Source organism: Balaenoptera physalus (assembly GCF_965194825.1).
Source record: "Balaenoptera physalus genome assembly, chromosome: 8".
Taxonomy (NCBI): domain Eukaryota; kingdom Metazoa; phylum Chordata; class Mammalia; order Artiodactyla; family Balaenopteridae; genus Balaenoptera; species Balaenoptera physalus.
This window is the reverse complement of record NC_138887.1, coordinates 72,667,343-72,691,565: the sequence shown is the minus strand read 5'-3', so window position 1 is coordinate 72,691,565 and position 24,223 is coordinate 72,667,343. Positions and strand designations below refer to the sequence as shown.

Here is a 24,223-nt window from a genome sequence, read left to right as displayed (position 1 = left end):
AAATAGGATGGTCCTCATTTTGGGGTTGTCTGATGTTTCCTCCTGAGCAGATTCAGATGGCCTATCTCTGGCTTGTGTACAACAAAAACAATAGTGTGTCTTTTTCAGGGTATCACACAAAGTCCCAAGGTACACGAAGTCCATCTGACTCTCACTAGTGATTAATTTTGGACACCTAGTTAAGGTGCTGTCTAGCTTCTCCTCTGCATCGTTACCATTTTCCTTCTGACAACCAATAAGTTCTGTTTTCAAACATTTCCAGTCTTTGGAGGTACAAACAAAACTAAATGTTGATAATTGAGAAGTATAGTCCTTTCAAGTGTCAAAATATCTTGGTGACAGGTCATATAATCATGGAATTTTATAGTGGATAGGGACTTTTGAATTGACAAATATGTGTGATTTTCAAATTTTTAATAGACCTTATTCTTTAGAGTAGTTTTAGGTTCATAGCAAATTGAACAAGAAGTATAGTGTTCCCATACCCACTCCCCCAGACATACATACATAACCTCCCCCATTATCAACATCCCACCACAGTGGTCCATTAGTTAACCATCAATAAACCTACATTGAAACATCATTATCACCCTGAGTGCATGGTTTACATTAGGGTTCACTCTTGGTATTACATTTCAGATGTATTTTTTAAAGTCAATATAGGTACACATTTGCTGGACGCAAAATATTCATGGCTGTTGCTTTTCTAAGTTCTTTTATAAGAAATACATCTCTCTATATCTTGTTTTTAATTATGACTCTTCTTTTATTCCTTTTTGTAATGATTATATCTTTATAGTCTACTTCACTTTAAGGTCAGCTTTTAATACCATATTAACGGAGAGAGAGAAACTGAAGCAGCTGATGGAGCAGGATGTCTCCGTCTCCGCCTCTGCCCAGGTCCTTGGTCTGAAGCACGCCCTGTCATCTGTAAGTTACACGTCTGTGTCATGGAAATGCCTGACAGTGTGTCCAGGCTCCTGAACTTTTTATATTTTCCATTGCCATGGTTATGTTGAAAATTCATGATTTCCAAGGTTGTGTTGAAAATTCATGAGAAAACCAAACACATTATCCAAATTACATTCTAACCTTTCATCAGATCTGCTTATTCTAAACACCAAAGCTGAGCCTACTCGAAATCTTAGTTGCTAATATTTCACTGAGCATTAGATACTCTGTTTGGTTTCCTCCTATTTATCTTGAGTTTTCTGTTTCTGTAAAGCTTTTGTTATATGTTTTCATTTTTGTTTTAAATTTATTTATTTACTTATTTATTTTTGGCTGCGCTGGATCTTTGTTGCTGCGCGCGGGCTTCTCTCCAGTTGCGGCGAGCGGGGGCTACTCTTCGTTGCGGTGCGCGGGCTTCCCATTGCGGTGGCTTCTCTCGTTGCGGAGCATGGGCTCTAGGCGCACGGGCTTCAGTAGTTGTGGCTTGCGGGCTCTAGAGCACAGGCTCAGCAGTTGTGGCACAGGGCTTAGTTGCTCAGTGGCATGTGGGATCTTCCCCGACCAGAGCTTGAACCGGTCTCCCCTGCATTGGCAGGCGGATTCTTAACCACTGCGCCACCAGGGAAGCTCCCATTATATGTTTGTTTTACAGACATGTGTTTGTTAATGCTCACAAAGTCTGACAGTTTGCAGATTTCCATACCTAAGACTTCACAAGCTTAGATTGACTTTCCAAATTGACAGGTACAGGCAACAGAGTGAAATGTTGAATTCACACTCTTCTCTGCTGCCCAGCATTGATCCTATCTACCTGTTTATGCCACGTCTCTTTCAAAGACAGAAAAGTGATTTGATTTGATAGTACAAACGTTCAGCTCCCATGCTCCCCCCATGGGCACAAAGAGATGAGTCATGAGGAGTGTCAGGCAATCATTGTGCCTTCATAACAACAGAAAAATCACTGCCAAGCCTCAAATGTCTTTCAGTAAGCCGTCCTGTCATTCACTCTCTCTCCTTTTTTTTTCATCGATTCCAGTTTATTCCTCAGAAGAGCTGGAATCCATTGAAGTGCAATATCCTAGAACTCTGTTTTGAATAGCTGACAATGTCTGGCTGTTATCTCTGTATCTGTCAAAAAGCTGGAGAACTTTTAAAAGAACATACTCATTTGCTCCTACTCTTTGCTTGTATGTGGAACCCTTATTGTGAAAAGAGAGAGAGTGTGTGCACACATGTGAAATTACCATCTGAAGCAATACTGAACTTTCTATGTAGGGTCAGGTAGGGGAGACGAATTTTAGGATTTTGTTTTCAGAAGCCAATTCAGGCAGTGAGAGAACTAGAAAATACCCACCCAGGTTTTCTACTCATCATATTACTGAGAAAAGTAAAGCAATGCTTTTGGTGTAACGTTAATGGTAAATACATTACCAGTGGTACATACTGTCATTGTAAGATACTTAAGGAACATTCGCTCAGTTGAATATTTCCAGTATGTTATCTTTGAAAGAAATAAAAAATAACGTAGATTTACTCCATGTTTAGAGTCTTAATGTTGTAGACCCAGAGATAGAAATGCCCCTTTTGGATTGTATTGGACAGCCTGCCACACACTGGGTGCTGCTTTGGTTTGAGGGAAGCAGGGTGGTTTTTTTCTTTTTTTTTTTTTTTAAGTTTATTTTTTAGTGGTAAAAGCATTTCTTATTGTTCCCAGTAGGTTGGCCTTTAGTGCACTTAGAAGGTACCTCTGATGGGCTCCCCAAAGTCCTTTTCACTGTGGTCTTCCTGTCCCCTGCCCTCCTCCTGTGGAGGTCTGGCCTCATTTTGTTAATCTGCTGGTCTGGTAGAGGCCATGAGACCCACCTGGCCATGGTATCCTAGTCCAGAGTCATTACCTTCTCTAAGGAGCTCTCCCTCACCCATGGTAAGGATTTTGGAAACTTAAGATAAAACGGAATGATCCTTTCCTTTTTGTCTTGGATTCCTGATTAAATTCGAGACTTGTTTTTTAAAAATAAGAACTTTAGAGTTATCTCAGGGCTATCAGAACGAATATGTTTGTGCTGCATGTGCAATCTTTGTGTTTTTCTTTCTTCTGCCTGTGGCTTACAAAGGAAAGAGAAGCTACTAAAATAGCACGTTTTTCAGACCATATGGAGATTCTAGCCAGTGGTATAGATTCTAGCCACTTATACTAAGACGCCAGCAACATATTGGCCAAAGTGAGTGCCCCGTAGAGGTTATTAGATGTAGTTGTGTGATTTAAGCAACATTTACTCGGTGTTTCCTAAATGACCCTTGAGAATTTCCCGATAACCCTTTCCATCTGTGAGTACTAAAATATAAAGCCAAAATCCTTGTCTGAGATCCAGGCAGTGGGTTAAATATAGACATCATTCTGTGCTTTCAGCAGCTAGACCCTGTGGGCCCTGATGGACGGGGAAGGCTCTGAGCTTCTCAGAAGAGAGTCAGGAAGACAGACAGACAGGATGGATCTGTGTTACAAGCACCTGGGGAGCTGATTGTGGGAGTGTGTGTGGGTGAACCAGGTGAAGTTGTCCCTTTCTAAAAACAGATCATTTGGAGAACAGTTGGTCATGAAGCACAGGGGATACCAGCATGAAAGAAACACCTTCCTTTACTTTCCTAGTTGGGAGAATGGGCTAGGGAATCACACCTGTCCAGGGAGAAATAAGAGATCTGGGTGGGCTGACATGAGCTCACATCTCACAACCCCCTTCCCAGGACCCTGGTCCTTAGCCCTTACCCAGGTAAGTAAGCTCTTTTTTTTTTTTTTTTTTAAATAAACTATCTTAGTCATGAAGAATGAATATAAAGCAATCAATACCTATATTGTAAAACAGTAAAATTAATCCTCCACAAAATCTTCTCAGCACACTTCCTGAGATCCAATTCAACTAGTATGATAATTAAATGACATTAAACTATGTCCAATCATAAGGGGTGAGAGCAGCATTTTTATTGAAGATGAGAGAGGGAAGCTTGGAATCTTTAGAGGGAGCTAGTCAGAGTCTAAAGGCAGCTGGGAAGGAGGAGGGGCTGAGAAACCTCGAGTAATAAGAGCTGTAGGTGTTTGTGATTTCCTACTCCGCCGAAAGGAAAGCCTTACTAACCCCACTTCCATCCCTGGAAATGAGATTCGAGAAGGGCCTCCATTTCCAGTGTTTAATATCTTGTATCTGCCAGGCATCTCAGGAGTATCCTGTTGGATAACATTCAAGAAAAATAGTCAAGGAAGTGCCCCCAAGGGCTCCACCACACTGAGCCCACTGCCGTGCTTTTCTGAAACATCCATTCATTAACAGAGCCCCACTATTTTTAACGTGTTCCAGGCCCTAGCACAAAACACAGACCTTAAAGAACGCTTATGCAGAATCCATGCTGAGTCTCTGCTCCTCGACCTCCCAGTTGCTGCCAAGTCGGGTGATGGTCTGGCAGAGGTGGGTAAGGTTCTCGTCTGGTAATGTCGCCGCGCCTCGTCCCCGCAGGCCTCCCTGCTGCCCCTGGGAGCGGTCCTCCCCTCACCACGGGCGGCTGAGGATTCCCAAGGCTTCCTTGAAAGTATGCTGCTAGCTGCATTTCTGAACTGCTTTTTCCCCCTAGAACTCTTCCTCCCTTGGTATTTCTTTACCCCATTTTCCTCCTAAGGATCACCCTTTTCTCTTGATATTACCGGAGTGGGGACTGTAGAGAGACAAATGTTTTCTCCTGTTACTTCTGAAAACACCTCACGTTCTCCGACCTATAGCATCCCAGTTCCCAGCCAGCTTCTTTTTGCTCCCTCTCTGAGAACCACTCTCCTATTTCTTTGTGGCTGTTTCCCTCTCCCTTTCCTGTGATTACCCTCAGAGGGGGAGAAATATTACAGTTGAGTGTCTTGGTCAGTTCATAGTATGTTAAAAATGTCTGTTCTCAAGACATGGGATGTTTATCCAAAATATTCTTTGACTGTGTTTAAAATGAGAAAGTTCAGAAAAATACAAGTGGATTACTTGAAAAAATCAGTAGAAAAGGGTAGTGAAGGTCAAAATTGTTTTTAGCAGTCTCTTATGTTTATATGCCTGCCTCCATTGTGCTAAATTTTTCATTAACAAATGTATTAGACTGAGTGCATTAAAAAAAAAAAAAAAAAGGAAGGTCAGGTACAAGAGGTGGGCATTGTAAATTTTTTAAAGGAGTTTCTAATGTTTAATCTTAATTCGTCCTCCTCCTTTTTCTGTCCTCAAAGAAAACAAAACCCTGACACAATTCCTTTACTCCTTGGAAAATTGTTGTGTCGGGCGATGGGAAGGTTAGATGCTGGAATCAATCAGACTGAAAGGCCCAGGCATCCACCTTCACGTGAAGCACAGGCTGTGTCCTGAGCTGATGGGACCCTCTTCTGATGAGGGTGGTACCCTCTCTCCACAGGGCTGGAGGGCCTCTTATTACTTCTGAGATACATGTCAGTGGTTGACCATGAAATTCTGCATCTTTCCTGCCCCCAGGAGATCTTTTCAATCACCTTATTTATTTTTAGAATTTTTATTAGAGTTGATTTACAAAGTTGTGTTAGTTTCAGGTGTACAGCAAAGTGAATCAGTTGTACATATACATCTGTCCTTTAGCCCAGACCCAAACTTAGTCCCCTGCAAGACTGAGCACCTAAACATTACCTAAAGGGGCCTTCATTTCAGGCCTGGGCAAAGAAACATGCTTACCAGGAGGGCTGTCTCTGAATCTGCAGGTTTGCTGTAGCAGGGCTCAGTCACTGAGGCCAGCCGTCACTCAGGGTGGCTTGCTGCCAAACGCCATGGCGTTCTGTGGGGTTTGGTGCCCGTTTCCAGGCAGCACTTACCTTTGAAATGATCACCTAATTACATTAGTTTATTTAACAAGCCATTAAATAGATAAATGGCGAATTGACCCTTCATTTATGGTTCTGTGAATTTATATTCAATGCGTACCCTTGGGGCTATTTGCATTTGGGAAAGGAAACCAAAATCACAGGTCTTTTAAAATGCATGTTTTTAAATTGATCTCACAAGTAATGCACTTGAAGGCTTAAATGCTGTACATTGTCTTCGAAGAGGAGTGATAACATCCCTCGAGCTCACACCTTCCAAAACAACCTGCTAGAGTCTTGAATTGATGATTCACTTGTCTCACTGATCTAGTTCCTCTTTCAGTGATTTTCTGTTTTCCGTTGTTTTATCCTGCTTTTCACAGAGTGTGAAAAGGAAAGGCTGACTTTCCCAGTAAGGGAAAAGCCATTGTTGCCCTCAGGAAATAAGAGCGTGAGTGGAAGTGGCCGCCCCAGAGCCTGAAAGCTCGACTCCAGTGTCCTTTCCTTCGGTAGCTCACAGGCTCCTCAAACACTGTGGGAATGACAGTTCCCACACTGGGGTCAGCCCAAGGTGCTCTGTTTTTAGGCCCTCGCAGCCAAAAAATTAAAAATAAATAAATAAATAAATAAATCTTTCCATTGCACACTAAAATGAATCACTAATGAATTAAATTCAAACGGAAAAATATTGATTTAAATGTTTAACAAATGGCTAGAGTAGGGAGGACTTCCTAAATGTGGAAGCAATAGAAAAAATTACAAGAAATGTTGACTAGATTTGGAATTTTTTTTTAAAGGAAAAAAATTGGTCTGTTTCAAAAAATAAGAAGGCAAATAATAGACCAGGAAAAAATATTTTCAGTGAAAATGACAGACTTAGATAATGCTAAATAGGTGGTAGTGTCTTTAATATGTAAATAATTAATGAGTAAGAGCAGGCAACTTAAGTCCTCAACAAATAAATGGGAAAAAAGACACAATTCACGAAAAAATACCAAATACAAATTGTTGTTTTTTTTTTAACTTCTTATTTTGTGATATTTATCAATTCGCAGGAAGGTGCAAAGAAATGCGGAGGGAGGTCCCATGCATCCTGACCTAGCCTCCCCCATCTCTACAACTAGTTTTTTTTTGTTTTTTTAATTGAAGTATAGTTGATTTATAATATCATGTTAGTTTCGGGTGTACAGCACAACGATTCATTTATACATATAGAGCTAGTTTTTTTAAAAAGGAAAAAAATGTTCAACCTAATTCTTAATGAAGAAATGCAAATTAAAACAATTAGAGTAAAAAAAAAATTTCTAAATTATAGTATTCTGTAGCGGTAAAGATATAGAGAAAATAAAGCTTCTCTTACTTGGTGTAATTAGGTAATATACATTTTGCCTTAAACATTTTTAATAATTACTTCTGAGAACTGATTCTAAGAAATAATGACATACAAGCAAAGACACATTTGCAAACGTGTTCACCATCTTTACAAATTTGGAAACACCCTTAATTTCCAATAAATGAAATGGTTACTCTGTGACACACATATATAGTAAATCTATCAAGTAAAGTTCATTGTCTCAGAGAAATTTTAGCAGCTTAGGAAGAAGTTCACAATATAATGTTAAGTGAATGTGGCAGACTTAATAAAGACTACGTGCAGTGTGATCCCAGTTTTTCAAACTAAAAAAAAAAAAATCTATATACAAAATTTTTAATACAAAAAATACACTGACAGGTTAATAGGGGCCACATCTGGGTGATGGATTTTAAGTGATATTTATTTTAATTACGTCTTTCTGTATTTTCTATTTTGAGCACGTACTACCTTTATCCTCAGAACAAGTGTTAATTTAATTTTATTTTTTTTAACATCTTTACTGGAGTATAATTGCTTTGCAATGGTGTGTTAGTTTCTGCTTTATGACAAAATGAATCAGCTATACATATACATATATCCCCATATCTCCTCCCTCTTGCGTCTCCCTCCCACCCTCCCTATCCCACCCCTCTAGGTGGTCACAAAGCACCGAGCTGATCTCCCTGTGCTATGTGGCTGCTTCCCACTAGCTATCTTTTACATTTGGTAGTGTATATATGTCCATGTCACTGAAGTTACCGTGCAATGTTGTTTGGAGGAAATTTATAAAATTAGATAGATAGATAGATAGATGACAGTTATTTCAAAACAAAGCAAAGCTATATGTATAAAAAGGATTGGAGAGAAATGTATCAAAATGCCTATAGCGCTTGATTTAGTGTGATGGAATTATGTGTGTTCCCTTCTCTCCTTTTTCTCTATTTATCTTTTTGTAATGTAAAAAAAGATAAACAACCACTTATGCCTTACAAACTTGAGGGGCTATGATTGAATTGAACTGACTAGATTAATATTTTAATACATGAGGTCCTGGGCTGTGCAGGACACTGGAGGCTCCTGCAGTCCTGTTTAGTTTTCAGTGACTATCAATAGGAAGTTGCTGGAGTAATGGAACAGCAGAAAGGGCTGGGGCCAGGCGTGCTATTTTCAGCGTTGATCAGGCAAGAAATCCTTCTGACCCATCAGCCTAGGAAGAAGAAATACAGAAAGAGCCGGAGTGACTATTAATAAATTAATGAGGAGAACAAGTAAATAAATCATTAGAGTCTTATGTGGCAGTGACAGCAAAGACACAGGCCTGTTCTGTTGTTTCAGTGAACATTAAGGGAGCTCGGTTATTCATTACCACGTCTCCTCTTTTGAGGAGAGAGACCTTTCCTTTAAAGGTGACAGATGTGATGCTTATTTATAGATCCTAAAGTGATCTATCTTGTTTGTTAGCATGGAGAAGAAGCCTGCTTTTCAAAAGGCTGTAGGGATATTAAAATGGGTAGGATCTTTCAATGAATACCTTGGCTAGAAGAGAAAGGGATACACATTTAAATGTGTTCCTGAAGTAAACATTCCATAAAGAGACCATTTGACCTTTATTAATTATGAACATCTGCTGGGGTCCTCCTGTTATAGCATCTCCATTTTATGAGACTGAGGCGTGTGTCCTGAACTCATAAAGCTTCTGGGAAAGACGTAATATGCGTTAACTTTTATTTCCCAAATTATTCTGGGACTCATTTATCAGATACATAAGGATATATAAGCAGCTCCTTTATCAGCCCCGTGAGAAATGTGAGCTGTCAGGAAGTTCAGGTGGCAGTCTTCTCTGATTCAAAGGAATCAAATCATGTCGTCCTCAGTATGTTCTCGTTCCTCAAGGTCTAGTCAGGCATCACCTCTTCTGTGAAGCCCTCCCCAACCAAAGCCCCCCTAACAGAACCAACCTCTCCTTCCTGTCCGCTTCTGTAGCGCTTTCTGTTCCATAGTCTTGGGCTCATGTGTGTTGGATGTGTCCTCTACACCACTTACTCGGGCCAAAAACCTTGGCTTATTCATCATCATATCCCGCCATGACCGGCACAGTGCAGTTGCTCAATTTCTTGAGTTAAATTGAATTTTCACTTGCAAATACCATACAAAACATATTCCCAAAGTATTTAGGTCCTTTCCAGAGGAAAAGTCCAGACTCAGTGACTCAGGGGATGGAGGGCCAGCAAGAGGAGAAAATCCCGATATTCTATTGTGTTGTTTGCAGAGAGGCTTGTAAAGGAGATTGGGGACTTCCTTCCCTTGCAGTCAGTGTGGTTGGAGAGAGATGGACAAAGAGAATTTATCTCATTCATCCATGAATAATGAATGATCTACCACCAGGGGCACTTCTGGACCGAAACACACTGTTTATTTGTCAGGGGGTGCCTCAGGAGCAGCACACTGGCCTCTGCGAGAGAACTGAGGCAGAAGAAAGCTGTGTTGCTCTGAACCAGCCATGCAAGGACATGCATTGAGTACAATTCAGAGGAAATTTTAGGATGAAAAGAAACATCCTGCAGTGGTAGAGAATAAGAGGATATGATTCAGAGAGTGTTGGAATTTTTCCCGTCTTAAGTGGAATAAAAACTGACCTGCACGGTCTTTTTTTTGCTTTGAGGTTTGTTGTGTGTGCCTGAGCTGTGATAGTGCCTGTAAACAAGGTGCCCATTTGGGGGAGACCTAGGCTTTTCACCGTGTTTTGTGTGAGGTTTGCTTCTCCTCAACTTTGAACCTGCCCTCTGCTTTGAGCTGCTTGTTTGCCTGGGCCTGTGACCGTGTGTATTGTGCAGCAAAATCAGTTGTTTATTTTGCTTCTCTTGAGACTGTTTCTAAATATATGCATTTTTGGTTTTGTGTTTCAAATAGGAAAACTCCAGAGATGACAATCGAGCTCTGGTCCATCAGCTTTCCAACGAAAGCAGGCTCTCCATCACTGACTCTCTTTCAGAGTTTTTTGATGCACAGGAAGTTCTGTTGTCTCCAAGCTCTTCAGAAAATGAGGTTTGACCACTGTTTTCAGTTAGGTGCCTCCAAAATCTCTTTTGCTGCTTTACCTGTTCAGTAAATACCCATATTTAGAAACACTAAACTCAGTGGCTCCTTTTTATCATTACATTCTGAGGATCTTATAACTCATACCCCAAAAAGCATAAAAAGATACAAGATCTTAGGGAAAAAAGATTATGAAAGTAGGTGTTGGGCACATCCTGGTTTCTGTTACTTGATTTGTTATACCTCTTTTCAATTGTAGGTTAATGATTTTGACTATTAGCTGTTTGATAATGTATTATTTCCACTACAGGGTCAGAAGTTAGTACCTTGTATATTTTCTCATCATTGAATTTGCTCTATAGTAATTTATAATATAATTATGGTTATTATAGTTATTATAATATGGTTGTTATAATTAATTTATAATTATGTTCTGAGTGTGAGTACTGATCATTTTACCCCTTCAGGATAGAAGTACTAATATTTTTTATCTATTAATTTCCATAGAAAATACTTTTATTCACAAATAGTTAAAAGACAATTTGTAACTCATTCTAGTCAAACGCTAACAAATTCTGAAAAAGCAGTCTGAATTAATAAGAATTTTTATAATAACTAAAATCTGGAGTTTACATGTATTTTCCTTGTGAGAATGAATCAAGAATGTATAAGAATTTTAATAACATATTTTCCGTGAACATCCCCTAGGCAGACTGGTGTATGGGCCTTTAAGAAAACGGCATCCAAAATTATTTCTATAGGTTTATAATGTGGGGTCTAAGATATTTGATCATTTGAAGTAAAGGCTTTATGAAATCTGGCTTGTCTACTCTAATATATATTATTTCTTCTTTCCCATAGATTTCTGAAGATGATTCATATGTCAGTGACATAAGTGACAACCTTTCCTTAGATAATCTCAGTAATGATTTAGATAATGAGAGACAGACTTTGGGTAAGATTTGAATTGTTTGATCTGAGTGTTTGGATCTTTACAGAATACTAGTAAGCATACATAGAGTACCTGCTGCAAACAGAGAACTTAGCAAGTTCTGCATCAGAAACTTAAGACATGGTCCCCACCCTCAAGTTTTATAATCTAGGTGGGACATGGTACTCACATGTGAAAAATTTATTCATTCAAATGCATTTGTTGGCTAGTGCAAATTTCTATTTTATAAAGTAAGGTTATACCAATTATCATATAAATATCAAAAATTAATACTACAGATGTTCCTTACTTGGTTCAACAATCTCTCTGCAAACATATTAGAATATAGCTTTTTTCCTTTAGGTTTCTAGTGGTTTTCATAGTTTAGGAATTCAGTAGCACTTATATTGTAAAAGGTCTGGTCTAAGCGGTAATTTAGCTTCTGATTCTTCAAGATAACACATTTGAGAGTAACAAACTGCTCCCCCTGTGGGGGTAGGGCTTAAGGTACCCTGAGATGTCCCTTTATTACTGGTTGATCCCAAGACTGAAAATGATGCCCAGGAAATGTTAGTTGGAACCGTGGCGGGTACCTGGAATGTCTGCTATCTCCAAACAGCTCTGATTTAGGAGTTCAGTAAAGCAGACTGAAGCCTGTTTAGGAAGATGACCTATCCTTAAGAAGAATCTGCCCATTGGACAGGTCTCTATATGAGTCCTGCAGCATCAAATACTCCCAGTCTTGGTACTCAGTGTGCTTGGGGTCTCTAGATTTATCTATGCCAGAACACCACATATTTTTATATCTACATGGAAGACAAGGACCGTGTCAGTTCCTTTTTGATGTACCAGTGCTTGCCAGCTCAGTGTGTATGTGAAATACAATGATGATGAGTCGTTATCTGAATGTCAAAGAGCCTACTCTTTGGGGGACTACAGAAAAGGCAGGTAAATTTACTGTTCTCTGAAAGAATATCCTTTCAGCATCACACCTGCTAGAAGTCAGAAGCTCATTATGCTCTGTATCTTTCTTGAATTGTTTCTGGAGAGATTAACCTTTTGGTGGAAAAGTCTGAGAACCAGTGATTTAAAAGCAAAGACCAGTAATATAGGAGCAAGTTCATGCGCTGCTTGTTTTTGTAGAAAAACAAGGAGGCGAATTGAAAGAGAAATGAGGAGGCATCACTTATTCCCTTGGCAAACAACACACACACACAGTAAATGGGAACTCTTATTGTGGATGAAGAAGACGAACAAATGCTGAAGTCCTCCTTCTGTTTGAGGCCTTAGGGAGGGGGCCAAGAGGAACAGAGGGATAGAGGTTCAGAGGTCAAAGTTGGGAACAGAGGACTTGCCCCCAAACCTAAGACCACAGCTGTGCTGAGTTGACACCAGCCAGGGAAAGCATGTAAGAGGTGAAGGCTGGTTCTCTCTATCTTATTCCACAGCCATTTTGCTAGATTACTGACCAACATTTTCTTAGCTTGAACAAACACTGGGCCAAACCTAGCTTTCTTCTTTGGCAGTATTTGGAAGATTAGATTTCTACACATCAGTACTCTACTGAAAAGATTGCATGTAGAAATAAACTTTGCATCTTAGGACACAGTATTGCCTACATAAGGAAATAGGATTTATCCAGGTCTTGATAAATTACCACACTAGAATTTCTCTGAGCCCTTAGTAAATGGTAGGTATTTAGAATGTTTCCTATTAGTTTACCCCCCCACCCAAATCAGTAGGCACATAATAGGATCTGTCACTGTGATGGGTGCTGTGTGGAGGTTCAGTGGTTAGGAATATAGCTTCAGGGACCAGATTTCCTTGGTTAACTCCAGCCCTGCCACTCACTGGTTATGTGTTCTAGGGCAAGTTACTTAATTTCTCTGAGGAATTCTCTTAATTCCTCAGTTTCTTCATCTGTAAAATGGGAATAATAATTCTTTTTATCTCAAGAGGTTGTTGCAAAGGATAAGTGAGATAATACATGTAAAATTCTTGAAAGGCTGTCACAGAGTAAAAGCTATGTATGTATTAGCCATTATTATTATTAGTAATATAGTATTCTTTCAAAATTTAGTGTAATCAAAGAAAGTATTTTGAGATTACATGGAATGCTGTTTTTAAAGACTGTCATCATTTGCAGCTATTTACTTGATTTTTGCCCCTGTTGAGCAATTAAAACAAATTCAGAATTTAATTGGTTGCTTAGATTAACATGAGACTTCAAAGTATGACCTCACTTTCATATTCTCCTGTTCATCAAAGCAACCTTGTTATTCAGAGTGATTGGCTTTATAATAAAATACCACTTTCTCATATGTTGATGTAATGCAAAAGATTTCATTTGAAAATAGGCTATGTTGGGGTGGGAAAAGAATTCCAGAGCATGAGGTAATGGAAGTTGTCACAAAGGAAAAGATTGATAGGTGTAAAAACCTAAGATGTAAATGTTTCATTCATTAAAAAACGGCATAGACCAAGTGTAAAGATAAATGTCAAATGGGGATTAAATTGTAAAACAAATACAAAAACAAAAGATTATGTCTTAATATGTAAATAGGAAAGTGGACAATTCAGAAAAGAAGTGTTCATGAAAGCATTCCAGACCACACTAGGAATTTTTCTAATGTAGGTTAAAACAAGGAGATAGCGCTGTCCACCTAACGATTTGCCAAGAATTCAGAACGAATGCTGACAAGCCTGGAATGGTCTGAGAACATGGACACTGGTATATGCTTGCTGATAAATGGGAAACTGATACAGCCTTTTTGAAGAGCAGTATGATCGTATTAATCAGTGTATGATTCCCACTTCTGTATATTCTAAGAAAATAATCAGATATAATTAAATATCTAAGAATATGAATATTCACTACTTTTTTTTAGCAAAACATTGAAATAAATCTAAAAGTCCAACAACAGATGAATGATTCAATAAATTATGGCTTATCCATAGCATGGAATTGTTTTACAGTCATTAAAAATAATGTTGTAGAAGAATTTTGAATAGCATGGAAAAATATTTATGTTAACTGATTAAGCAAAGCATTCAACTGTACAAACATTGTCAGCTATATGGAGAAAACACTAAATGAAAATACTCCAAAATATAAATGGCTACTATTTCTGGGTAGTGGGATAATCGATGACTTTTGTTTCCTTTATAATTTTCCTATAATAAACACAATTGTTTTACCAGAATTGGAAACGATTTTTTTTTTTAGAGGTTTTCTGGCTTTATTTATTTATTTATTTATTTTTGGCTGCGCTGGGTCTTCGTTTCTGCGCGAGGGCTTTCTCCAGTTGCGGCAAGCGGGGGCCACTCTTCATCGCGGTGCGCGGGCCTCTCACTATCGCGGCCTCTCTTGTTGCGGAGCACAGGCTCCAGACGCGCAGGCTCAGTAGTTGTGGCTCACAGGCCTAGTTTCTCCGTGGCATGTGGGATCTTCCCAGACCAGGGCTCGAACCCGTGTGCCCTGCACCGGCAGGCAGATTCTCAACCACTGCGCCACCAGGGAAGCCCTGGAAACGATTTTTTAAAAAGACTTTAAAAGTTTTTATCAGAACTTGAAGTGCTTTTATAAAGAGTTTAAAAGTAACCTGCTCTGGGCATAGCAATCCAGTTTCCAGTTTTATTCTAAGTGCATATAAGCTACGAGGAACTAGCCTTTGATTAGGAGTATGAAGACCTCCCCATGAATAAGGTCCACGAGTTTTAGTGCTTATAATTTTTGGTACTTCATTTAGCTGCTCAGAATTCTTTTTATTTTCTGACTTCAGCCATAATCTGGATAACTGAGATTAATAGTATCATGGCGTACTTGCTCAGTAAGGTGGATTTTTTTTTTTCCTTTTTAATAGTAAAATAAAATGAAAATCCTTGTAAGGCAACCAGACTTATTTCCCTTTCAGGGCCCGTTCTCCCAAGCGGAGGGGAAGCCAAGTCCAAAAGAAGAACGTGCTTGCCGGCCCCGTGCCCCAAGTCCGGTAATGTCAGCTTGTGGAACATCCTGAGAACTAACATCGGGAAGGACCTGTCTAAGGTGGCCATGCCCGTGGAGCTCAATGAGCCCCTCAACACGCTGCAGAGGCTGTGTGAGGAGCTGGAGTACAGCGAGCTCCTGGACAAGGCCGCCCGGACGCCCAGTGCCCTGGAGAGGATGGTGAGCGCGCAAGCCGCCCCTTCACCGCAGGCGCGGCGGCCACTCACGGGGCCCGGCAGAGCCAAGACGGGCACAGCCAGGGCTCCTGTTCCTCCGGCTCCCGTCTGGATTGCCCGTCAGATCGGTTCATTTCCCAGCCACCTCCGCTTCCCCTCCGCCTGGCTGTTTTCAGTCACCTGGTCAGGAATTGCCACTGGGGGCGGCTTCCCCGTGACAGCTGCGGCCTGGGGGTAGTTCTGCTTTGTGGTTTCCTCTTTCTCCAGGACCTTCCATGGGATTGTTCTGCTATTGCCTGGCTGGAAGACATGTCTTGAGGGCTGTCTGAGTATTTATTTTTACTACCCTGAGTGAATAGAACTTAATTTTTGGAGCTGGTTGTTTTGTTTTGTTTCATCCAGGGTAAATTTCCCTTGAGAATGTTTTTGTTTATTTTTGGAACTGTCCTATCAGCCCCTAAATGTTTAGAAAATATCATTCACTCACAGGTTTCACATCAGAAAGATTCTTCTCCCCCCCCCCCGCACTTCTTTTTTTTTTGAATTAATTTTTATCGGAGTATAGTTGATCCCACACACATACTTCTTATTTTATGGAATAAGTTTTTTAAAAAAACCCTCACCCTAGAAAGATTAACCTTCTGTTCTCTACTCAGTATCAATTCTAATCAAGTGATGGGGCTTCCGATGAAGGGGTCTCCAAGTATTTCTCATCCTTCCCCTGTCTTGTGGGGATGGGGTTAGGGGTACCTTAGTGGCAAGACTGGCCAAATCAGCCCTTTCTGTGACTGTGGCTATTTGTTCTTCAAAACTGAGTGTCTCTTCCTCTTTTTGCCTCCTGGTATGTTACCTGCTCAACAGAAAGGTCATTGTTTGTGTGGGATGCTGGGACATGAGTGTCTTCCCCCAAATGCAGCATCTCTGCCCTAAGCATCTGCTGATTGGCTAAGTGGGACAGCACGCCCCCAGCCTCAGGGGCCCAGCTATACATCCCCGTCTCACTGTTGGAGGACGCCGTTGTTTTCTAAATTGTACACATTCTGCAGTTTAAACCCTCATTAAAACTTCAATTTCTTCAGTGATTTGAGGATTAAGGGAAAATCTTAACTACTGGTTGAAAGAGACATCCTGTCTCATCCCATACTGTCTCCTGGGACTTCTCCCATCAAAGAGATTTTCTTTCTTGATACTAATGATAATCAGAGTAGGAGAGAAAAACAAGCTGTTTATTTTTTGTCTTCTTTGTTACTCTTCCCCAGAGAATTTCTGTGAACAAAAGGGAGGCAAATAGCTGCCAAGGCAAGTGTTAAAAGTTATCATTCGTGGGCAGTGCTTCTCTTTAAAGAAAATGATTGGCTCTGAAGATGAAAGCATTCTTAAAAGGTGTTTCATTCTTGTAGCAATTTAGAGACCCTTAGGATGTCAGCTGATTGAGTGGTGTCATTGACCTTGAGAAGAAGTTTGAGAAAAGGCACCAGTATATTAGGAAGGGAAAGTTCAGGAAAGAATTGAGAACTAACCTAGCCCATGGATTGTGTTTACTGCTCTGAGTATGAAGGTCAGCTCTACCCCTGCAGAGATTCTCTCTCATATTGTCAGCCCACAAGGAGGATGCTTCGTTTTGCCTGCTCCCTCCCTCCTTTCTCCCCCTACATGATGAATGATACCAGGTTCTTTTATAAATGTTTTATATGTTAAATTGTGAAGGTGATTCAAGGTTGATTCAGCATTCCATGTAGACGTGTGACCTTGTTGTTTATTAGGTAACAGGCATCTGAGGAAACAGAGAGAGGAACAGATACCCAGGTTTCAAGAACAGACTGAATTGAGCACAGCAAATTGATTTTTATAAGCTCTCCAGCTGCTCTAGAGTGAGCAGCTTTAGTGTGAGGTGGTAAGGTGGGACCAGTTTGCAAAAGGCTGTTGAAAGTTATGTGACTAAGCATTTATGAAAGGCACACAGCTTTTTTTTTGCCAATATAAGAAACTTCATGAAATGAGCTGAGAAGAGGAAATATTGAGATTATTATTCTGTATTAGAAAGGAAAATTTGCTATTGCTACTTCGGTTTAATTTTTTTGCCCCTTGCCCCTCAAAAGACCAAAAAGGATACAGACACATCTCAGAGATATTGCGAATTTGGTTCCAGACCACAGCGATAAAGCAAATATTACAATAAAGTGGGTCACATGAATTTTTTGGTTTCCCAGTGCGTATAAAAGTTATGTTTATACTATAGTCTATTAAGTGTACAATAGCGTTATATCTAAAAAAAACAAGGTATACGCCTTAACTTAAAAAATACTTTATTGCTAAAAAATGCTAACCATCAATGCACCAGAGCCTTCATTGAGTGGTGGTAGTAACATCACTGATCACAGATCACCATAACAAGTATAATAATAATGAAAAAGTTTGAAATAATGTGAGAAGTATCAAAATGGGACACAGAGACATGAAGTGAGCAAATGCTCTTGGAAAAATGGTGCCAATAGACTTACTTGATGCAAGGTTGCCACAAACCTTCAATTTATAAAAAAAGAAGTTTCTGCAAAGCACAATGAAGTAAAGCACAATAAAACGAGGTGTGCCTGTACTGTGGCTCTTTGGTGCCCTGAAAGGGGAACTGTGGAAAAGGCTGAGACCCTCACAGCCAGGGCCATTAAAGGATTTTGCTCATTTCGTGTTCACCTATAGTTTGCCTTCCTTTTCCTTTTTGAGTTTTCATTTTTCCTCCCAGAAAAGCAGAACTTCTTAAAAAGGCACTGTGCTCTGTCCCAGGGTCAGGAAATGACTCCCACAGATTTCTTTGGTCAAAATGAGGGGGGTTTTTGGTTTCTACAATATCAAATTTTGAATGATTAAACTTAGGATGCTTATTCCTGAATTTTTTTTTTTATATTGGAGTACAGTTGATTAACAATGTTGTGTTAGTTTCAGGTGTACAGCAAAGTGATTCCAGTTATACATATAATACATGTATCAATTCTTTTTTAAGCTCTTTTCCCATTTAGGTTATTACAGAGTATTGAGCAGAGTTCCCTGTGGCTTATTCCTGAATTTTGAGGGAAGTTTAGCTTTTTTAATACTCTTCATCCCTCTCCTCCTCAAAAGCCTTAGCACGACCTCAGGATTCTCAGATAGTGGCTGGTTTAGAGGGACTGATTCACCATCTTGAAAGCCTCTACCCACTTGCAGGCATCAGACCAAATGGACAATCTGAAAAGGTCTGGTCCACTTGTGCCTGGGCCAAAATGAACACTATTTAAACCTACAACTTGAAACCAGAGTCGGTTTGGGTGTCTTTAAACCAGGGACAAATCTTTGGCTTTTCGAGATAAACTGTAAAGAGAGAAAGAGACGTTTTATTTTGTTTATGTCTTTGTTCGTAAAAATAAATTTCTTGGTGACGGAGAAATAACCAGGTTCTCTCCGCTCTCGCTAGGTGTACGTGGCAGCCTTCGCCGTGTCTGCATACGCATCTAGCTACTTCCGCGCTGGGAGCAAGCCCTTTAATCCAGTTCTTGGAGAAACATACGAATGTATTCGTGAGGACAAGGGCTTCCAGTTTTTTTCAGAACAGGTGGGTATACACCTTTTTTGTTTGTTGGGAGAAGTTGCTTATGCCTCCCATTAAATGTGCTTTTGAAATATTTATATTCCACCTTTCACTGGCTTCAAAGCAACTGAGATAATTACAGTGCCTTTACACATAAACAGAGGGATCAGTTTCCTTCTACTGAAACCTCTCCGCCACCCGTGGGCATAAATGCGCGAGCCAGGCTGAGGCTCGTTTGGCCATATGCATAGTCAGAGCCCTTCCTGTTGAAAGTCGTAGTGGAGAGGGACTTTTTTTTTTTTGAATTTTATTTTATTTTATTTTTTACACAGCAGGTTGTTATTAGTCATCCATTTTATACACATCAGTGTATACATGTCAATCCCAATCTCCCAATTCATCCCACCACCACACCCCCTGCCGCTTTCCCCCCTTGGTGTCCATACATTTGTTCTCTACATCTGTGTCTCAATTTCTTCCCTGCAAACCGGTTCTTCTGTACCATTTTTCTAGGTTCCACATATATGCGCTAATATACAATATTTGTTTTTCTCTTTCTGACTTACTTCACTCTGTATGACAGTCGCTAGATCCATCCATGTCTCTACAAATGACCCAATTTCGCTCCTTTTTATGGCTGAATAATATTCCATTGTATATATGTACCACATCTTCTTTATCCATTCACCTGTCGATGGGCATTTAGGTAGATTCCACAAACTGGCTATTGTAAATAGTGCTGCAATGAACATTGGGGTGCATGTGTCTTTTTGAATTACGGTTTTCTCAGGGTATATGCCCAGGAGTGGGATTGCTGGGTCATATGGTAATTCTATTTTTACTTTTCTAAGGAACCTCCATACTGTTCTCCATAGTGGCTGTATCAATTTACATTCCCACCAACAGTGCAGGAGGGTTCCCTTTTCTCCACACCCTCTCCAGCATTTGTTGTTTGTAGATTTTCTGATGATGCCCATTCTAACTGGTGTGAGGTGATACCTCATTGTAGTTTTGACTTGCATTTCTCTAATAATTAGTGATGTTGAGCAGCTTTTCATGTGCTTCTTGGCCATCTGTATGTCTTCTTTGGAGAAATGTCTATTTAGGTCTTTGCCCATTTTTGGATTGGGTTCTTTGTTTCTTTAATATTGAGCTGCAAGAGGTGTTTATATATTTTGGAGATTAATCCTTTGTCCGTTGATTCATTTACAAATATTTTCTCCCATTCTAAGGGTTGCCTTTTCGTCTTGTTTATGGTTTCCTTTGCTGTGCAAAAGCTTTGAAGTTTCATTAGGTCCCATTTGTTTATTTTTGTTTTTATTTCCATGACTCTAGGAGGTGGATCAAAAAAGATCTTGCTCTGACTTATGTCAAAGAGTGTTCTTCCTATGTTTTCCTCTAAGAGTTTTATAGTGTCCGGTCTTACATTTAGACCTCTAATCCGTTTTGAGTTTATTTTTGTGTATGGTGTTAGGAACTGTTCTAATTTCATTCTTTTACATGTAGCTGTCCAGTTTTCCCAGCACCACTTATTGAAAAGACTGTCTTTTCTCTATTGTATATCCTTGCCTCCTTTGTCATAGATTAGTTGACCATAGGTGTGTGGGTTTATCTCTGGGCTTTCTATCTTGTTCCATTGATCTATGTTTCTGTTTTTGTACCAGTACCATATTGTCTTGATTAGTGTAGCTTTGTAGCATAGTCTGAAGTCAGGGAGTCTGATTCCTCCAGCTCTGCTTTTTTCCCTCAAGACTGCTTTGGCTATTCGGGGTCTTTTGTGTGTCCATACAAATTTTAAGATTTTTTTGTTCTAGTTTCATAAAAAATGCCATTGGTAATTTGATAGGGATTGCATTGAATCTGTAGATTGCTTTGGGTAGTAGAGTCATTTTCATAATTTTGATTCTTCCAATCCAAGAACATGGTATATCTCTCCATCTGTTGATATCATCTTTAATTTCTTTCAGCAGTGTCTTATAGTTTTCTGCATACAGGTATTTTGTCTCCCTAGGTAGGCTTATTCCTAGGTATTTTATTCTTTTTGTTGCAGTGGTAAATGGGAGTGTTTCCTTAATTTCTCTTTCAGATTTTTCATCATTAGTGTATAGGAATGCAAGAGATTTCTGTGCATTAATTTTGTATCCTGCAACTTGACCAAATTCATTGATTAGATCTAGTAGTTTTCTGGTGGCATTTTTAGGATTCTCTCTGTATAGTATCATGTCATCTGCAAACAGTGACAGTTTTACTTCTTCTTTTCCAATTTGTATTCCTTTTATTTCTTTTTCTTCTCTGAGTGCTGTGGCTAGGTCTTCCAAATCTATGTGGAATAATAGTGGTGAGAGTGGACATCCTTGTCTTGTTCCTGATCTTAGAGGAAATGCTTTCAGTTTTTCACCATTGAGAATGATGTTTGCTGTGGGTTTGTCATATATGGCCTTTATTATGTTGAGGTAGGTTCCCTCTATGCCCACTTTCTGGAGAGTTTTTATCATAAATGGGTGTTGAATTTTGTCAAAAGCTTTTTCTGCATCTACTGAGATGATCATATGGTTTTTCTTCTTCAGTTTGTTAATATGGTGTATCACATTGATTGATTTGCGTATACTGAAGAATCCTTGCATCCCTGGGATAAATCCCACTTGATCATGGTGTATGATCATTTTAATGTGTTGTTGGATTCTGTTTGCTAGTATTTTGTTGAGGATTTTCGCATGTATATTCATCAGTGATACTGGTCTGTAATTTTCTTTTTTTGTAGTATCTTTGTTTGGTTTTGGTATCAGGGTGATGGTGGCCTCATAGAATGAGTTTGGGAGTGTTCCTTCCTCTGCAATTTTTTGGAAGAGTTTGAGAAGGATGGGTGTTAGCTCTTCTCTGAATGTTTGATAGAATTCACCTGTGAAGCCATCTGGTCCAGGAGTTTTGTTTGTTGGAAGATTTTAAATCACAGTTTCCATTTTATTACTTGTGATTGGTCTGTTCATATTTTCTATTTCTTCCTGGTTCAGTCTTGGAAGGTTATACCTTTCTAAGAATTTGTCCATTTCCTCCAGGTTGTCCATTTTATTGGCATGAAGTTGCTTGTAGTCATCTCTTAGGATGCTTTGTATTTCTGTGGTGTCTGTTGTAACTTCTCCTTTTTCATTTCTAATTTTATTGATTTGAATCCTCTCCCTCTTTTTCTTGATGAGTCTGGCTAATGGTTTATCAATTTTGTTTATCTTCTCAAAGAACCAGCTTTTGGTTTTATTGATCTTTGCTATTGTTTTCTTTGTTTCTATTTCTTTTATTTCTGCTCTGATCTTTATGATTTCTTTCCTTCTGCTAACTTTGGGTTTTGTTTGTTCTTCTTTCTCTGGTTCTTTTAGGTGTAAGGTTAGATTGTTTATTGGAGATTTTTCTTGTTTCCTGATGTAGGCTTGTATAGCTATAAACTTCCCTCTTAGAACTGCTTTTGCTGCATCCAATAGGTTTTGGATCATCATGTTTTCATTGTCATTTGTCTCTAGGTATTTTTTTATTTCCTCTTTGATTTCCTCAGTGATCTCTTGGTTATTTAGTAATGTATTGTTTAGCCTCCATGTGTTTGTGTTTTTTACATTTTTTCCCGTGTAATTGATTTCTAATCTCATAGTGTAGTGGTCATAAAAGATGCTTGATATGATTTCAATTTTCTTAAATTTACTGAGGCTTGATTTGTGACCCAAGATGTGATCTATCCTGGAGAATGTTCCGTGCGCACTTGAGAAGAAAGTGTAATCTGCTCTTTTTGGATGGAATGTCCTATAAATATCAATTAAATCTATCTGGTCTATTGTGTCATTTAAAGCTTGTGTTTCCTTATTAATTTTCTGTTTGGTTGATCTGTCGATTGGTGTAAGTGAGGTGTTAAAGTCCCCCACTATTATTGTGTTACTGTCGATTTCCTCTTTTATAGCTGTTAGCAGTTGCCTTATGTATTGAGGTGCTCCTATGTTGGGTGCATATATATTTATAATTGTTATATCTTCTTCTTGGATTGATCCCTTGATCATTATGTAGTGTCCTTCCTTGTCTCTTGTAACATTCTTTATTTTAAAGTCTATTTTATCTGATATGAGTATTGCTACTTCAGCTTTCTTTTGCTTTCCATTTACATGGAATATCTTTTTCCATCCCCTCACTTTCAGTCTGTGTGTGTCCCTAGGTCTGAAGTGCGTCTCTTGTAGGCAGCATATATATGGGTCTTGTTTTTGTATCCATCAGCAAGCCTCTGTCTTTTGGTTGGAGTGTTTAATCCATTCCCATTTAAGGTAATTATCTATATGTATGTTACTATGACCATTTTCTTAATTGTTTTGGCTTTGTTTTTGTAGGTCCTTTTCTTCTCTTGTCTTTCCCACTTAGAGAAGTTCCTTTAGCATTTGTTGTAGAGCTGGTTTGGTGGTGCTGAATTCTTTTAGCTTTTGCTTGTCTGTAAAGCTTTTGATTTCTCCATCAAATCTGAATGAGATCATTGCTGGGTAGAGTAATCTTGGTTGTAGGTTCTTCCCTTTCATCACTTTAAGTATATCATGCCACTTCATTCTGGCTTGTAGAGTTTCTGCTGAGAAATCAGCTGTTAACCTTATGGGAGTTCCCTTGTATGTTATTTGTCGTTTTTCCCTTGCTGCTGTCAATAATTTTTCTTTGTCTTTAATTTTTGCCAATTTGGTTATCATGTGTCTCGGCGTGTTTCTCCTTGGGTTTATCCTGTATGGGACTCTCTGCGCTTCCTGGACTTGGGTGGCTATTTCCTTTCCCATGTTAGGGAAGTTTTCGACTATAATCTCTTCAAATATTTTCTCTGGTCCTTTCTCTCTCTCTTCTCCTTCTGGGACCCCTATAATGCAAATTTTGTTGCATTTAATGTTGTCCCAGAGGTCTCTTAGGCTGCCTTCATTTCTTTTCATTCTTTTTTCTTTATTCTGTTCTGCAGCAGTGAATTCCACCCTTCTGTCTTCCAGGTCACTTATCCGTTCTTCAGTTATTCTGCTATCCGTTCCTCAGTTATTCTGCTATTGATTCCTTCTAGTGTATTTTTCATTTCACTTATTGTATTGTTAATCTCTGTTTGTTTGTTCTTTAATTTTTCTAACTCTTTGTTAAACATTTCTTGCATCTTCTCGATCTTTGCCTCCATTCTCTTTCTGAGGTCCTGGATCATCTTCACTATCATTATTCTGAATTCTTTTTCTGGAAGGTTACCTATCTTTACTTCATTTAGTTGTTTTTCTGGGGTTTTATCTTCTTCCTTCATCTGGTACATAGCCCTCTGCCTTTTCATCTTGTCTATCTTTCTGTGAATGTGGGGTTTTTTTTGCCACAGGCTGCAGGATTGTAGTTCTTCTTGCTTCTGCTGTC

The 24,223-nt window shown here is 39.2% G+C and overlaps 1 protein-coding gene across 7 annotated transcripts in view; it reads left to right on the top strand.

The window, feature by feature from the left end:
- The window catches only part of OSBPL3 (oxysterol binding protein like 3), a 197,798-nt gene that overhangs the window by 143,798 nt on the left and 29,777 nt on the right, over positions 1-24,223 (top strand). For 5 of the 7 annotated variants that reach the window (XM_082471754.1, XM_082471751.1, XM_082471756.1 and 2 more), the window contains 6 exons: positions 800-930; positions 4,305-4,412; positions 10,062-10,196; positions 11,049-11,142; positions 15,033-15,283; positions 18,725-18,862. In XM_082471754.1, coding sequence (XP_082327880.1) covers positions 800-930; positions 4,305-4,412; positions 10,062-10,196; positions 11,049-11,142; positions 15,033-15,283; positions 18,725-18,862 — 857 coding nt within the window. The remainder of the gene's footprint in view (positions 1-799; positions 931-4,304; positions 4,413-10,061; positions 10,197-11,048; positions 11,143-15,032; positions 15,284-18,724; positions 18,863-24,223) is intronic. The other 2 variants (XM_082471757.1, XM_082471755.1) reach the window with 1 other exon arrangement.